Source organism: Syngnathus typhle, linkage group LG11 (assembly GCF_033458585.1).
Source record: "Syngnathus typhle isolate RoL2023-S1 ecotype Sweden linkage group LG11, RoL_Styp_1.0, whole genome shotgun sequence".
Classification (NCBI taxonomy): Eukaryota; Metazoa; Chordata; class Actinopteri; order Syngnathiformes; family Syngnathidae; genus Syngnathus; species Syngnathus typhle.
In genome coordinates this window covers 7,131,452-7,147,963 of record NC_083748.1, presented here as the reverse complement: position 1 = coordinate 7,147,963, position 16,512 = coordinate 7,131,452, and the positions used below count along the sequence as shown (strand labels likewise).

Sequence of the window (16,512 nt, the reverse complement as noted above, 5' to 3'; positions counted from 1 at the left end):
TGAAAGTGTCAGTGTTTGTTGTTTTGCCTTCTACTCTGTGTTTTGGTGACAGATGGCTTCTCTAAGCGGCTCCGTGTCACTGGTTTAGTGACCTGGTTTCTTTTGGATTGATTATGTAACTCTAACCCCTTGTGCCCCTCGCCTAGCCTAACTCCCCTGCCTGCCCCTGCTTTTTAACTAAACAATTTATGTTGAGCATTGCCTCTTAGAACTCTGAGTCATGTTATTGTACCTACTGCATGGTAAATAATCATACTTCTGAGCATGTTATAATCCGAATCCCCCGTGTTTGCATTCGCAAACAATGCACAATGCAGAAAACACCGAACCTCTATTCATCCAGCCGTTCTCTGAACTTTGTGAGTCATGATCATTGGATTTACTCATCCTTGACTTTTAAAGGTGACGTTTGAGTCAGTGTTAGTTCTTATTCTCTAATTCTTGTAGTGTTGGCTTTGTAGACGTCCGCATTTTTTGTTGTCCCTGTTTGCTGTACTTTTGTTATAGTATCAACTAACTTCACCTTTTTTGAGGTCCGTGCATAGATAGATGTCAATCAGAAATGTGTTTCTGGGATTTAAAATAACCAATAAGAGTTTCTTTGCGTGAACATCATAATTTTGTCTAAATGGCTTGTGGCAGTGAGCTGGAAAGTAAAGTTATGGGACGTTCTTTTTGTGGGTGGTGTTTTCGTTCTTTTAGCATTTTCCTGGAAGGGTGCAGGAGCACATAGGCGTTTGCGCCGTTGTGGGTGTGAACACAGCCCACTTGATTCCCTGGTTCGCAAAATAGGGACCACAGTGACTGATTTGTCAAACGAGATAAAAGTTATTTTTTTACATTTTATTTTTAAGTCGTACATATTCCTGTAGTTCAGCAGTGTCGTATATAATTTTTAGTACCATACGCATGACGGCTCGCTCTCAGTTGACCTTTGCATGGCCTTTTGCATGGACTTTCTTTTTTTTGTGCTGTGTCTTCTAATTAAATGCATGTGCTTGCATCTGTTTGGCCTAACTTCCATCACTGCACCCAGCAGCTGGATCAGAACCAGCCTGAGAAGTTGTTGGAGGACCAGAAAAGGGTACGTACACGTAGATGTAGCAAGATGTGAAGAAATCATCAATCTCAAAAACGCCACACAATTTTGATTTTTTTTCAGACATTTAGCCAAGGACGTTCTGTGCATTGGCAGCTTCTTTTTGGATAAGCTTCAAATAAAGCCTTGTTGTGAAGGCGCCATCATCCATAACTAATTTCTTCTCCGAGAAAAGAAGAGGTCAGGCAAACTCAACAACAAAACAAAATCATGAGACAAGTTTGTGAGAGTCAGCAGCTGCACTCCAGCTTGAGTCAAGTCAGCTAGGACAGTTTCATCCGCAGCGCAGCAATTTGGTAGTATGTCACTAATTAAACTCCAGAGAAAAATACAAAAACAAAACACTTGCTAACAAAATCTGGACCATTTATATTAGTGAGAAAAGTGACTGGAAAAAGTTGCAAGACGATAAGATTGATTGTCACTTGATTGGATCTTAAAGCATGACTAACCTGTGTTGAAAAAGCAATAAATTCACAATTTAACTTGAGAACCAGGTCTCGCGTAATAATCTATCGAGGATCGCGCAATTTGACAGACCTGTCGCATAATCGCGCACACGTCATTTTTCATTTCCGTCACGTCCCATGGGAGGTCTCATCAGGTAGCTACGAGCTGCCGTTGCTATGACAACAGCAAAATCGTGCTGCTTAATGCTCAACAGTTGATGAGTCACAGTGTGAGAGAGAGAGAGATGTGGCCTCGGGTCTATCTTGGTGAAAAGCGCATCCTTAAATGTCATTCGACTGGGTCACTGATGTTAGCAATCATCCCTTTTAGTCCAGTGGGTGGTAAATGACGTGAGTTTTGATTATGTTGAAACCTTCCTGTTCCTGTGTTGACGATATTGTGTTGTGATGAAGGTCCAGTCCACAAAAGGGATGATGACTGTCCCCTGTTACCTAACCAGCCACACTCCTGCCACATGGCTGCAATCATGTTATTGCATTTTTCCTTTTCTCCGCCTCTAATAGGGCGAGGCACTGAGGCAGATTCTGGTGAACCGTTACTATGGCAACTTCCATCGCAGCGGTGGGCGGAGGGACAGCTTGACGTCATTCGGCAGTGGCCCCCTCAGCCCCGTAGGACCCAGCAAAAAGCAGTCAGGTGGTTAACACCCAAATCCAATGAAAGCATTTTGATTCCGCCGTCTGTCGTGTGATCGCCCATCGAAGCCATGATGAATGTTTCCTTATCTTCAACCAAAATATGTACGCCTGATGTCGTTGTAGTAAAACAAATGTCTCTTAGCATGTTAGGCAAGGATGGCGCTCGCTATCTGTCTGACCCTGAGCTCTTATCACTCTCAAAGTTGTGTGCAGGCCTGCCCTTTGAGCATGAGCAGCGCCACACACTTATCACAACCACACTTTGATAACACGGTCATTGTTTTACAGGCTGCAGTCAAAATACCAACGCAGGCCATCTCGACATGACGCGTATGACTCATTTTAGAATAACCTACCGATGTCTTGTTTTGGGCAGTCACAATAAAACGGTGTTTACAATCACTGGCATGTGATCCGAGGTGAATGGTTCTGGAAATATCACTTGCGTGAAGTGCTTTGTTGCACGTCTATGCACAAAACCTGTGTAAACTTGCTTTCCTCCTGATACGGAAATACCCAGTGTTCTCTCGCATGTGTACTGGGACAGTGGGAATTTTATCGTTGTGTGCATTTTTTGGGGGGGGGTTATTTAAAAAAAGAAAAAGAAATAATTATTGGTTAATATATGTCTTGTAATTAGGGAAAATCCTCCACCTAAAAAAATGTAAACAACTCCTATTACCATTGGCCAAGAAGTGCTTCTGCAGTTTTACAATAATACTAAATAGATTTTTTGAAATAAAACCTGTCTTATTTTTGATGAACACTTAGGCTTGCTATGAAACTGTATTTCAATTATTGATCGTGCTGAATTTTATTGATCTGATCCTGGAGTCTTATGTTATGACAGGGGCCTCTATTTACACTCATACCAATTTGTATAGCAAGTCTTAATGTAATTAACTGTGGGTTAACCACAATTATATGTGAATTAGTCAAAGTGGCTTCTGCGAAAAATTTGCTAGACTTAATAGATTTCCTCTGAGGAACTGCAGTCACATGCCTGTTTTGCCCGTATTGACCTGAACTATTTTCTAGTGCTGGGTGGCCCTGGGGGCCTGAGTCGTGGGGAAATGAGCCTAGCGGAGGTCCAGTGCCACTTGGACAAAGAGGGAGCCTCTGATCTGGTGATTGACCTCATCATGAACACCACCAGTGACCGAGTTTTCCAGGAAAGCATTCTGCTGGCTATTGCTCTGCTGGAGGGCGGCAACACCACCATTCAGGTCAGTCCAACCTTAGTCCACAAGCCAGTCATGTGACCAAGATTTTCACAACTTGTTGATCTGCAGTCTAATGCATAGTTCTTGGAGTATATGGGTCAGTGTGCATCCATGAATGTTACATTACGGAAGATCCCCCCCCCCCCCCCCCCAATACCTTGTGCGATTTTTTAATTCTCCAAAGCCACTTCATTACATTTGATTATATATGACATTTAAGTTTCCTCTGTATTTCAGTAGTGCGCTTCTTGGTTGTCTCTTCGTTGGTTTTTCCCAATTAAGTATCTGTTTGTCCGTTGGAGTGTGTCTTGTGATCAGTCCGGCCATCTATGGGGTTGTTGTGCAATCACGGGGCTCGCATAATCAGATTAGAGCAAAGAAGCCGCCGCGGTGGAGATAATGCTTTGGCTTCCCACGGCTGCGGCACTGCTGCATCACGTGATGGCCTTGTTACATAAAGCCTCCGTGAATGAACAATGAGGAATGTCTCAGGCTTCAAAACATTCCGCCTCGCTCTCCCACTCCCTTGACTTCTCTTGCCGGTCTAAAGTGGGTCATACTGGGCCTCCGGAAGTGGGGCAGTGGGGAGAGAAGGTGGAGGTTGGGAGGGGGACACAGTTGAGGGATTCAAGAGTCCTACTTTCTTCCATCCAGTCAACATTTATCATGAGGTAGCTATTTAATTGTAAAACCTCCACTCAGTGCAAACAGTGTGTCGTCACGCAACCACATCAAGTCTACCTAAGCCTCGCCTGTTTTCACAATCTCACATTATTTCCCCGAAAGAAAAGTTCCAGCTTTGGTTAGCCAAGGTTAACCTTTGGTTTCAGTTGACCCGTCACGTTGATCACGCTTCTTGAATGGTGTTCTCCCGCGACACAGTTAACTATTTACTCATGACCTTCAGAGCACACCGAAATAAACGACCGACCCGAGTACTCCTTCAGCAAATGTTTTCATACAAAAGCTAGTGCGCTTGACAACTTTTCAGACTTGTTTTGACACATTCCAGCTTTGATTAAATTTCCTGGATTGTGAAGTGTCGTGACAAATTGTCATTTCTCTTCCTGACCTCCTGGCAACAACACGCACTGCAGGTGTGTGTTCGCCAGTGTTGTGAAAAGTCCCCAAAAAATAACAGTTGTGCTGTCATTTTGTAAATACTCAAAGATGTCCGACGGAGCCAAAGGAGAAGGCAGAGCTGCTCCATTTTGGTTTGCATGTGGCGCTGCATGCGCGACATCAGGGAGGGGGTGAGGGAACGGGAGTGCGAGTATAAATAGCTGTTACATAACATCCCTTTGTTGATGCCAAATCGCAGAGCGGAAGGAGAGAAAGGGAAGCGCTATGACCTTGTTTTTCAGCGGACCGCCTCCACCTCGCACCTCTCGTCTCTGTCTCATTCCAATCAGACTTTGTCTCCATGGATACAGACAGACTGTGTTTTCCCAACACCGCACAAGGCGGGGTCTGGGATGCTTGTCCCGCTCCTCTCTCTCTCGCTTACCATCTTTTTCTGCTCTTAGTCTTTCTCCATCTTCTCCTCGACCGCTGTTACTTCATCCATCACGTCACTTCATCTCATTGGGGTATCCTTGTCATTGCTATGCAAACACAGATGGGGTCCAGTGCAAGTAGTTAGTATCGCACTGCGCTGTACAGAAAGCCAATGGAGTATTCATTCACCTTGAGGTCCTTGGACGAATACACTCCTCATCCACTTTTACTCATGTTTTGCAGTTTTTCATGACACTTTTGCACGAGTAGGAAAACCTATTAGTGTACGTACTAGTAGAACAACATTTGCATGAGTAATGCATGCGAGTCAAATACCAAGTGCTGATGCCACTGGTATTTTTACACATGAAATTTCTCCTCCCATAAAAACAATGACAGATTATTTTAAATAAAAATGTATATATTCAGTACAGCAGTTTTGTTTAAAATTGCATAAAATTAATGGCGATTTCCCGGTCTCTTAATTTCTAATTCCTGAATTTAAAATGACCACCAAAGGGCGGATAATACAGGTATCGGCCACCGTCGAAAGCACCGATACCTTGAAATAAGACCGGTATCGGTATTCGCCTTTCAGACAAGTACACGGATGCTAGATATCAACAATGTTGGATGAATGCACAAAGTCCCCCCAAAAAATATCGAGTCTGCTTCTACATATGAAAACTATTGGTTGGATGAATTAAGAATTCTAAAATGATGTATGTATGTATACCTCTCCGATCACCATCTGTCAAATAAAAGCTATTTCAGCAACCCGATTAGTTACCCTGACTGACGTGATGTGCAAGCAAGATGCCGGACCGCATCTTCGTCTGCACATAGTGTATTTCGACTGTGACATTAGCACGCGAATGCAACTATGATTACATAACTTTGCCAAAGTCTTTCCGAGCGCTGGTGTGTCTTTTAAATATGGGCATGTGCCTGTTCCGGGAGACAGCTGACCTACTTTTGTGGGTGTCTGTAAACGTCAGTGGGTGTGGAAGAAGTGTGCACCCTCTTGCTTGGGTGTGCTTGTGCTGGAAAATGTGTGTACGTGACTTAGGTAATTTTAATTGGTGTGGCTAGGGTGTAGGCATGTGTAACGGCGAAGGCTTCTGCACATTCTGGTTCAATCGATGCCCAGCTACCCCGCTTGAGCTGGCTAATTATAATGAGCAGAGAAGCGCTAATGCCGCAAATATGCTGCAAGATGCAAGCTGGGCGTTAGGTGCGTGCGGTCGCTCGCGCGCTTGACTCTCCGTCATCAGGTTGTTTATTGGATGACGGCTTTGCTCAGCAACTCACTCCCCCTCCCTCCTTCGTCTGCTATCTGCTTGTCCCTGAGTGTTGACGGTGCGTACGTGCAGGAGAGCTCCTGCTTAGTGGTGGAGGCCTGGGGTGGGGTGGGGCATGAGGAGTCTGTGGAATCTGCTTTAGGGCACAATCACATAGTTCAGCGTTTTAGACGGCTGCAGGAGAGATTTGATTGCAACTGTGTGTTTACTTTGCGTTCAGTTACTTTCATTTGCTTTAGTACTGAATTGCTCACAGTTGTGCTTTTTTTTTTTAACAGAATGGGTATGTAAAGTCATCTCACAAGATTATTTGATGACCTCATGCTTGACACATGCTTGATTTTCTTTTTTCTTTTTTTCCTCTACTAGCCCAGTTTTGCATACAACCTGGAAAGACGGGTGGTTACATAATAGTCACTGGCCCAGATTCCGTCTAACAGAGTATTGTCTGTCTCTTCCTCATTTTCAATCACCTGATTTCCAAACCCCGCCTCTTTTTAATTTTTTCCTACTCCTTCCGTCTTGCTTTTCATCTCTGGACTCTTTCACCCTATTCTCCATCGTCTCTTTTTTTGTGTAAGTAGGCCAGGCTTCTCCCGCCTGTGTCATTTTTCACCATGCATGTGCGGTGAGTTGGCCTCTGCTGGGTGAGGCCTTTGCAAAGGGTGCTATAGATAAGAACTCTTACATAATCAAAACAACAGTCTAGTAGGCAGGCCGGCACACACTGTACATAATGTAGAAGTGCTCTAATTCGACATGACCCCATTTCTGAGTGCCACCATGTCTACCTAATCCACACTTCGGGTCTTGAAAAATTCTATTATTCTCTGTTACTGACCAAAACTAAATAAGGGCATGAGTTAAAAAAAAAAAAAGTCTGTCTAAATGCATTATTCCAATTTGCAAAGATCTGCTTTTTCTGTGGAAAACGTTTTACACTCACTCAAGTATTACTAAGTGCAACTTTGTGATGCTTTCCCCCATTTTGTGTGTCCAGCGTTCATTTTTCTGCCGCCTGACCGAGGACAAAAAGTCTGAAAAGTTCTTTCGCGTTTTCTACGACCGCATGAAGCTGGCGCAGCTGGAGATCAAAGCTACTGTGACAGTAAATACCAGCGACCTTGGAAATCGGAAGAGAGACTATGACAGCCAGGACAAAGACACCCCGGTCCGCAAAAAAGGTTTGTGTTGGATTTAATCAAATGGGCAAAAAGAAAATATGGGTTCAATTTTAACAACAGTGGGATTATTTTTCTAATTGGAATAATTCTATTTGTTCAGCAAGAGAATCATCAGTGGTGATGACCGAAGAAGTGCGCGAGCAACTACTCGAGGCCTCGTCCGCCACCAAGAAAGCTTTTAACTCTTATCGGCGGGAAGCCGACCCAGAAGACCACTTTGCCTCAGCAGATGGTCAAGCAAGCACCGGGGAGAAGAATCAGGATGACGGCGAGATGAGCTACGTCATCATTATCATGCAGCCTATCCTTCGTTTCCTGCAGCTACTTTGTGAGAATCACAACCGTGACCTGCAGGTTGGTCCGTCCAAGCGGCACAATCGCTTACTCTTGACTTCACTTCTGCCTTTGAACTGGTATTTGATTCACCTGCTTGCTCTTTGGCTCGTCACACCATTTCTTTGGAATGGCCTGGAATGATAAAACCGGACATTAGCGTAATGATGATGATGATTATAATGATGGTAATAATATGGCATGCGCCTCTGGCTTTTCTGATGTGTTTTATTAGTTGCAATTACTGGATAGGAAAAAGACGCTCTTGGCACATGAGCTTTTCTTTATGAAATATTTTTTTTTAAAAAAGGCACATCACCTTTTCTGTATAAAATTAAAAAAATGGCATATAACCTTTTCTTTATAAAATCAAAAAAAATATTTTAAAATATTGTTAATAATATTGTTCAATATAATGAGAATCTATTTCTGATTATGACTTTTATCTCCTCAGAACTTTCTTCGCTGTCAAAACCACAAGAACAACTACAACCTGGTGTGTGAGACCCTTCAGTTCTTGGACTGCATCTGCGGCAGCACCACAGGAGGTCTGGGCTTATTAGGGCTGTACATCAATGAAAAGAACGTTGCCCTCATCAATCAAACTCTAGAGAGCCTCACAGAGTACTGCCAAGGTCCCTGCCATGAAAACCAGGTAAGACAGCAGATCACACCAGATGTGACAACTCTTCAACGATCAAATTTCCATTAATATGCAACGTGCCTCAGAATTGCATCGCCACTCACGAGTCCAACGGTATCGATATCATCATTGCTCTGATCCTTAATGACATCAACCCGCTCGGAAAGAAGCGGATGGATCTGGTGCTGGAGCTCAAGGTACTTTAGCGACTACGGTGAAAGTTGAGCAAAGGGAGACGTTTGTACTTGGAGTGAAAGTGGATTAAAGCCAAAGTCTTTATTACTTTTTAAAAGTCGTTCCTTACTTTTAGAACAACGCGTCCAAGTTGCTGCTTGCCATTATGGAGAGCCGTCATGACAGCGAAAATGCTGAGAGGATCCTGTACAACATGAGACCTAAAGAGCTTGTGAGGAACTTTCATAATGGCCTCGGCTCAAACATCTTGAAGGCAACTGCTCCCCACTCTGTCGTAAAAGTGAGATTCATTTGTTTGATAATGTCTTTCCAGGTGGAGGTGATCAAAAAAGCCTATCTGCAGGGAGAGGTGGAGTTTGAAGACACAAAGGAGGAGGAGGATAATGGGGAGGATGATGAGGAACATGATGCAGCATCTCCCAGAAATGTTGGACACAACATTTATATCTTGGCTCACCAGGTCTATTGGAGAACTCCGTAATTGTCACATTAAATGTCCTCACCTTAACATTTTCTGCTCGTGTGTTCGTCATCCAGCTGGCCCGTCACAACAAGGAGCTGTCCATAATGTTGAAGCCTGGAGGAGCCAGTGGCGATGGAGATGAGGCCCTGGAGTTTTACGCCAACCACACAGCTCAGATTGAAGTAAAAAACGCACAACAACAAGCGGATTGACTCCTGGATGGTGATTGTCAACTCTGGTGTCTAGATTGTGCGCCACGACCGCACCATGGAAGAGATCGTGTTCCCAGTGCCCAACATTTGTGAATTCTTGACCTCCGAATCCAAGCTCCGGGTCTACTACACCACTGAGAGAGACGAGCAGGGCAGTAAAATCAACGACTTCTTCCTGCGAGCGGAGGACCTCTTCAGTGAGATGAATTGGCAGAAGAAGCTTAGAGGTATAAAGTTACCAGCAACAAACTAAAACATATGAATCATCAAGTTTTACTTATCAACACTGCATACCATATCTAATTTATTTCTCAGCCATCTGCCTGAAGGCCTCAACTCTCCCACAAATGGGCTTGAACAAGTGTTTCATTAAAATAAATATTATACTTAGAAAGCGCAATAATATGCCTTAGCCACAGTGAAATTACATGAAATTTTCAGTTTTGTTTTTTTCCATTCATTTATTTTACACCCTAACCCTAAATTTATTTTCAACTTTTTTTTTTTTTGTTGAATTAATTTTTATTTAAATTTGAGTTAAATTTTGAGAAGTATTTGCCATTATTTATGAGTGAGTCACGATGGGGGTTTGCACATACATTTCTGCAAAAGTAGTCCAGTCCAATTCAACTGTTGCGATTCTTTACCACCCCTCCATTATTTCTACTGAAAGGGTTCACTAAATGTATGACGAGCGGAATCGCAATTCGATGGACTGGATGGATAGATGTGTCCACACAAGTCTGAACAGGCCTTCTCGTCTCCATACGCATTTTGCACATTTCTACCGTCTAAAATTGAAACAGGGACTTTCCGAATTCTCTGTGCCTCAAAACAGTTGTGAATCACTCTTGTGATATTACTTGGGCATCAACACAAACAAATACAAGCCTTCTCCCACGCAGACGCATTTCGAATCCGCCTTCAAAACAGCATACCACGTACAAAGATGTGTTTTGTCTGTCACTCTCGCTCACAATGCGAGATAAAATTACTTGCGTAGTAAGAGCAAATGCACTTTTATAGACGAGATGGTGAGAAGGTGCGATTCCTTCCGAGTTATGTATCACTCATTGTGGAGGGTGAAAGGCCATGGTCCAATAGCTATCTAGAAACAGATTAAACGGAGACAGTACAATAACTTTATTGACAATTGATTTAATTTAGTCTCCATTATAACGTAACTATTGTGTCTTTCCCAGCCCAGCCGGTGTTGTACTGGTGCTCCAGAAACATTTCAGTTTGGAGCAACGTTTCCTTCAACCTGGCTGTGCTCATGAACCTGCTCGTCTGCTTCTTCTACCCGCTGGAGGGGATACACGGAGGTCAGTCCAACCAAAGTGTAACCGCTGACCCTGCGTAATGTTAACTGATGTCATTTTGCATTCCTCGATGCTTTGGAAGAAGAAAAAAAAAAAAGCGAGATAGACCATGCCCGGTTAATTGACGTGGTAATGGAGATTTAGAGAAGCTTTTAATATTCACTTTTGGCCGCAATCCAGGGTCAAACTGAGGTTGCGTCCTCAATAATGCAAAACAGGAAGGACAGCTGCTTAGCGGCGTGCTTTTTCTGCCACAACCTGCTCTCGCTAGTATGAGGAGTGGCTGAATGTCAAACGATGACGGCAATTCAATGTTTTAACTCTCCCGTGAAGGCTTTTCTGAGAAAGAATAAAAAAGATTTGGTGTCTGAAATGGTAATGCAGAGAAAGAGTAAACAGATGAAGACTTCTGAGCAATTAATCCACTGATCTGCTTCCCCCCTCAAGTTCTGCTGACTTGTATCACCTGACCAGGAATTAAAGAGCGTGACCTGCCAATAACCCGCTCTTTGTTTGAGACTCACCCTTTTGCACACAGGCAAAGTTTCAGATCACTTCCCCGACGGCTTTGAGTCACAAAAGACTCGTCGTCTTTGGAACCGGTGAATGTCTGATTCTCTCTCTTTTGCTTGTTTTGATCTCGGTTCAAGAGACTACTTAGCATGAGTAATGTCTGACTGTGTTTCTCCTCCGCACCAAGCGTCACGTGAATTGACAATATCCCTTTGGATGCTTTTAATGAGCAGCTTTTATGGTATTACGACCTTTGCTCTCCTGCTCCTCCTCACACATACACACACGGTGTCCTCCTTTTGAATAATGTCATAATAGCAACAAATGTAGGTCACTGTGTTCTGCCGCTATACATGTATATGCATAGAGTCCATACATGAACTGCATAACACGCGTGTAAAGCATTGCGTGCTTGCCACATTCTTCACTGACAGTTTGATTGAACGTTTGAACCCAAACAACCTTCCAGAAACGCACAAGTGAGCAACTGTAGTTCGAAATGGCGTGTGTAAAACGTCCTTCTTTTTTTGGTCTATCACATTTTTGGTGCTTTGTGTTGCTCCCTCTTTTTTTTTTCCCTGATGAATCTTTCAGCCAAAGTATTTTTAGAGATGCCTGTTATGTAAGTGGCACCTGTCATATGATCTCCACATGGGTTGGGAGAGAGAGCGAGAACTAGAGGAGGGGAAGGCGGCCGAGCGAGCCAAGGAAGGAGGAAAGGAAGTTAAGGGGGAAATGTTTTTGACCATCCTGCATTTGAATTGTTTATTCTTGTCAGGCATGCCCCTTTTTCCCCCGTGACTATACAAATATTAATGAAGTCCCTGCAGGCTTGGCAAGGTAATTCACAGAGGTATTAAATGAGGTGTGGCCTTGTTTTTTTTAACTCTATGCATTGTTTTTTTCTATTCCATCTTAGTGACACGTCGCCACATAAACTCCTTGAGAGAGGTTCATGTGACGACGTGTCAGGTTTTCTCTCACTCAAGGCCAGCCCACACGCTCAAGAAAAAATGTATACTGTACTGTCCCTAAAACTACTTCTACATGTTATGTAAGGGAATCTTGTCTGGTTCAGTCCCGCTAATAAAGGCCCCGGGTTTTCCCATTTAATATATTAAAGAGTCCAGTCGCACTAGTTTCAAGCTGCTTTGTCATCCTTACGTTGTGATGACTCTGCACATTTAGGGAGTCAGCAGTTTCAGTGGAGATGTGTGTTGGCATGAATCCCATGCAGGTACGCTGGACACTCACTTGTCTGCTCTGCTGTGGATGGGCGTCTTGGCAACACTCATTATCGTGATCATCATGCCCCAACCGCTTGGCATCCGGGCTCTCGTCATCATCACCATCCTCCGTCTCATCTTCTCAGTTGGTCTGGAGCCCACGCTGTTCCTCCTTGGGGCCTTCAATGTGAGTCTGTCTCTTACTAATTAGTTTGTGTGGTTTATAAATAGGGGTTGCTTTATTTGCCATGTGAAATAGTTTAGTATTTATTTATATTTAAAAAGCACAGTCCTCCATGTTTGATTCTGCGATATGGCAATTGCGTAAGGTTTGATTTTGCACAATTTTAAAGACTCATTTTGTATACGTGACGATTTTCTTAACTTTTCAATTTCCCGGGCTTGTTCTCTGTCGTGTGTCAAATTTAGAGACACACACACACACACACTCTTTAAAGGGGCTTTAAAGAATGCTTAGCAGTGTTTTTCTTCACTAATAAACTTTCACAGCCGTGTGAGTTCATCATGATGCTGTTGTAAAATTCTCATTAACTCTCGTGACTACATGAAATAAAACTAGCATCCATCTTATGATCAAATCATTTGTAATCTAACCGAAGCTATCCATCTTCCAGGTGTGCAATAAAATCATCTTCCTGATGAGTTTTTTGGGAAACTGCGGCACCTTCAGTCGGGGCTACAAAGCCATGGTGATGGACTTTGAGTTCCTCTACCACTTCACCTACCTGCTCATCTGCAGTCTGGGGGTGTTTGTTCATGTCTTCTTCTACAGTTTGTTGGTGAGCAAAAGAAAGAAAGCCATGCCGATGCTTTGACGTTTGGGGAAAATGAAAACATTGCAAAAGCATGATTTGAACCATCTGCGTAACAGCAGAATCCAATTCTGGAGTTTTACCATCTGAGTACATCACAGTCCAGGCCAGATGTTTCTGTATTGGATGGCTTAATGCTATCATGCTGACTTTACATTTTTTAGAAGCCATTGCTTTACAACAATATTGTTGCCAAAACTTCATGTCAGACAGATTGACACAAAACTGTTCCAAATAGTCATCCGAAGAACTTCATTTTTTTTTTCTTCTTTCTCATTTACATTTCCTCTGTTTTGTCCTTGTAGCTGTTTGACCTGGTGTACCGAGAAGAGACGTTGCTGAACGTCATCAAGAGCGTGACGCGCAACGGACGCTCCATCGTCTTGACCGCCGTGCTTGCACTCATCCTCGTCTACTTGTTCTCCATCGTCGGCTATATTTTCTTCAAAGATGACTTCATCCTGGAAGTGGATCGACTTCCCAATGCGACACTAAGTGAAGATAGTCTCCTCAGAATGGCGCCGCGATTTCTTTCCAAGACTTCTGCTAACTCGTATTTGTTGTGTGCAGAAAACGGAGCCAGCATAGCCAGTGAGTTTCTGTCCAGCAGAATATGTCAAGGTGGAGTGAATGAAAACTGCACTGCTGGGAGTTTGCAGGAAGGTAAAGTTAGCATTTTGAATTTGAAATTTTGATTTCTGGCCATTGGGTGGATTGTTGTGTTTCAGATGGAGTACGGTCACGAGTAAGCAAAAACCGTGTGATGTCGTAAAAGTGGAACAGACATGCTCTGTGTGTTTTATGGCACCATGTTCCTTGATCCCTCTCGTGACTACATCTACATAGCATAGTGGTTGACCCGAACCATTTACATTTGACCTCGGTGACTCTCATGTGACATTGACTTATTCATGCTTCAGCACGTAGGATTGGAATTTTGGGCTGCTCGGGAACAAAAAAAAACTTAGCAATGAGTCAGAGGTGTGAATAAAATACAAATGAAAAAAAAAGTTAAAGCACCTGTGCTTTTGGTCACGTATCATAATATACATTTAGAAGTAGCTAAAAAAAACATTTTGAACGGCATTATGAAATAAAAGAAACATGTCATTTCTGAGCTTTCACCATTTGACCATGCGTTGAAATTCAACTTGTGACCTGTCAACGTTATCAGTTAAGATAAACCCTTTAAAAAAAAAAAAAATTTGCTTGAAAATGCTGACTCCGCAAAAAAAAAAAAAAAAAAGTTTTGACTTTCTCCCCATTATGAACCAAAATACTATAAATTTGAAACTAAAATATCAAGTCTACCAAGAAAACAACTCAAGATTTTAATATTACTTTAGAATGATTCGTATGAATGAGCCGACATTTGTTGATATTGCGTCAAATTCATTTCTTCAGATTGTTCTGTGGCTCTTTTGTGTTCCCTTAGATGCGGACAGTGACGATTCACAAGACAGCGACATGGAGCGAACGTGCGACTCCCTCCTGATGTGTATTGTCACTGTTCTGAGTCACGGCTTGAGGAGCGGCGGAGGTGTAGGCGACGTTCTCCGCAAACCATCCAAAGAGGTACGCACAATTGAATTCAGATGGCTTCAATAACTTTCAGGCTCTTAAATGTTCTCACTTTCTACCGCTGCAAATATACAACCACATGAATTTCCAACGCTAAAGAAGATGCATGTACTACTCATAAAATACAAACTAGGCCGTTAAGTGTTGACCCTCACTTGCACAAGTTGCAACTACATATAACTCACCCATCATAGTAGATTAGATTATAATAATAATAATATATATAATAATAATAATATTATTTTTTTGTCCCAAATTTGTGGGCAGCCAGTGTGTGTTTGATCCTGCACACATATTATTTCCGAACCTTTTGGCTAAATAACATGTTGGCATCATGTGGCTTTAAGAGATTACCTGGCTTTCCGCCATCTCTAGCATCTGGCTGGTTACATCTTGGCGCTTATGTTTCAACGTCCATAACAACCAAGGTCAACCTGGTTTTAAATTCATTCCCCTGAGTATGCTTGCATAAAGGTTTGACCTTTGGGTCACACACTAAGAAGATACAGTCTTGATAAAAAATGTTATCGTGATTGCAATTGTCCAAATAAGCAGCATCAACATCTCGTGGATGCTCCATCTAAAATATTTTTTGGGCTTTTTGTTTTCATAGGAGCCACTTTTTGCAGCCAGGGTGATATACGACCTGTTGTTCTTCTTCATGGTCATCATCATCGTCCTAAACCTCATTTTCGGTGTCATCATCGACACCTTTGCCGACCTGAGGAGTGAAAAACAGAAGAAAGAAGAAGTCTTGAAGACCACCTGCTTTATTTGTGGTGAGCGCACACAAACCAAGTTCTCCACTGCACACGCAAAGAGGAAGCGGAGCTCAATTGCGGCTTAAACATTTGTCACCTGAGTAATCAATCAGTGAACAGCTGGCGTCTAAAACAGCGTTTCTCAAAATGGGGTCCAAATTCCATTGGTGGTCCCCACCAGGTCCACAAGTAACTTACTAGTCCAAGTAATATTTTAGTGCTGGTAATTGTTCAGAAGAGACTTATACAACTGTCATTAATAATTAACACAACTTAAAAACACTGTGAAATATGTAGCGATTTTTTTTTTGTGACAAGGTAGCTCCCTTTTGAAAATTCTTTTTTTGCTATTCATCACTGATAAAGACAACACACACATTCACAAAGCCTTTAGCAATCCAGACTAAAGGCAAGAGAGATAAGCTGTCTCGCCCTTCTTGACTCATTTTTCTCTTAAATTGTTCAACTTGTGAGCCTGTTTTTCCGATTAAAATTCGGAATTGTTTCAAGGCTCCCCTTGATAGTGCTAGTTAAAGTTGAGGCTGTGACAGGAAACATGCTTGACAACATTCAAATGTGATTTAAACCAGAAAGCAGCTGTATGTAATGACGCAAGCTGCATTCCAAATAACATTTTCTTTTGTCTACTCTGCACAAATATACCATTTGTACTCAGTGACATGTATGAAAATGAAGCACTCAAGGGGTTTCTTGTGGCCGATCAATCAGTGGCTACAGACTTAAATAGCTAATGAGGGATTGTGAGCAAGATCGATGTCTTATAAAACCAAGCGGGACGACTGAGAGGCACTTGAGCGTGCGGTGCTGGGCTTCATTCGTCTCCTGTTCCCGCACGGTTCCTCTGGAAACCGTAGAGACGGCAGCTGCCCCTGTGGCCTGGCCTTATTTAACATGAGTGAGTCAGAGCCGATGGCTGCCTTGGTGACATAACACCGTTCTCATTCCATATGCTTACCATTCACCCCGGCTGCCTGACCTAACATGCACACACACACA

The 16,512-nt window shown here is 42.8% G+C and overlaps 1 protein-coding gene across 4 annotated transcripts in view; it reads left to right on the top strand.

Moving 5' to 3' along the window:
- Positions 1 to 16,512, top strand: part of LOC133162892 (inositol 1,4,5-trisphosphate receptor type 1) — a 40,202-nt gene that overhangs the window by 21,098 nt on the left and 2,592 nt on the right. For 2 of the 4 annotated variants that reach the window (XM_061292405.1, XM_061292404.1), the window contains 18 exons: positions 1,037 to 1,084; positions 2,074 to 2,206; positions 3,247 to 3,434; positions 7,230 to 7,413; positions 7,514 to 7,767; positions 8,201 to 8,401; positions 8,476 to 8,586; positions 8,700 to 8,795; positions 8,898 to 9,044; positions 9,122 to 9,229; positions 9,294 to 9,486; positions 10,462 to 10,584; positions 12,332 to 12,507; positions 12,956 to 13,120; positions 13,459 to 13,648; positions 13,724 to 13,816; positions 14,589 to 14,728; positions 15,348 to 15,513. In XM_061292405.1, coding sequence (XP_061148389.1) covers positions 1,037 to 1,084; positions 2,074 to 2,206; positions 3,247 to 3,434; positions 7,230 to 7,413; positions 7,514 to 7,767; positions 8,201 to 8,401; positions 8,476 to 8,586; positions 8,700 to 8,795; positions 8,898 to 9,044; positions 9,122 to 9,229; positions 9,294 to 9,486; positions 10,462 to 10,584; positions 12,332 to 12,507; positions 12,956 to 13,120; positions 13,459 to 13,648; positions 13,724 to 13,816; positions 14,589 to 14,728; positions 15,348 to 15,513 — 2,716 coding nt within the window. The remainder of the gene's footprint in view (positions 1 to 1,036; positions 1,085 to 2,073; positions 2,207 to 3,246; positions 3,435 to 7,229; positions 7,414 to 7,513; positions 7,768 to 8,200; positions 8,402 to 8,475; positions 8,587 to 8,699; positions 8,796 to 8,897; positions 9,045 to 9,121; positions 9,230 to 9,293; positions 9,487 to 10,461; positions 10,585 to 12,331; positions 12,508 to 12,955; positions 13,121 to 13,458; positions 13,649 to 13,723; positions 13,817 to 14,588; positions 14,729 to 15,347; positions 15,514 to 16,512) is intronic. The other 2 variants (XM_061292406.1, XM_061292407.1) reach the window with 2 other exon arrangements.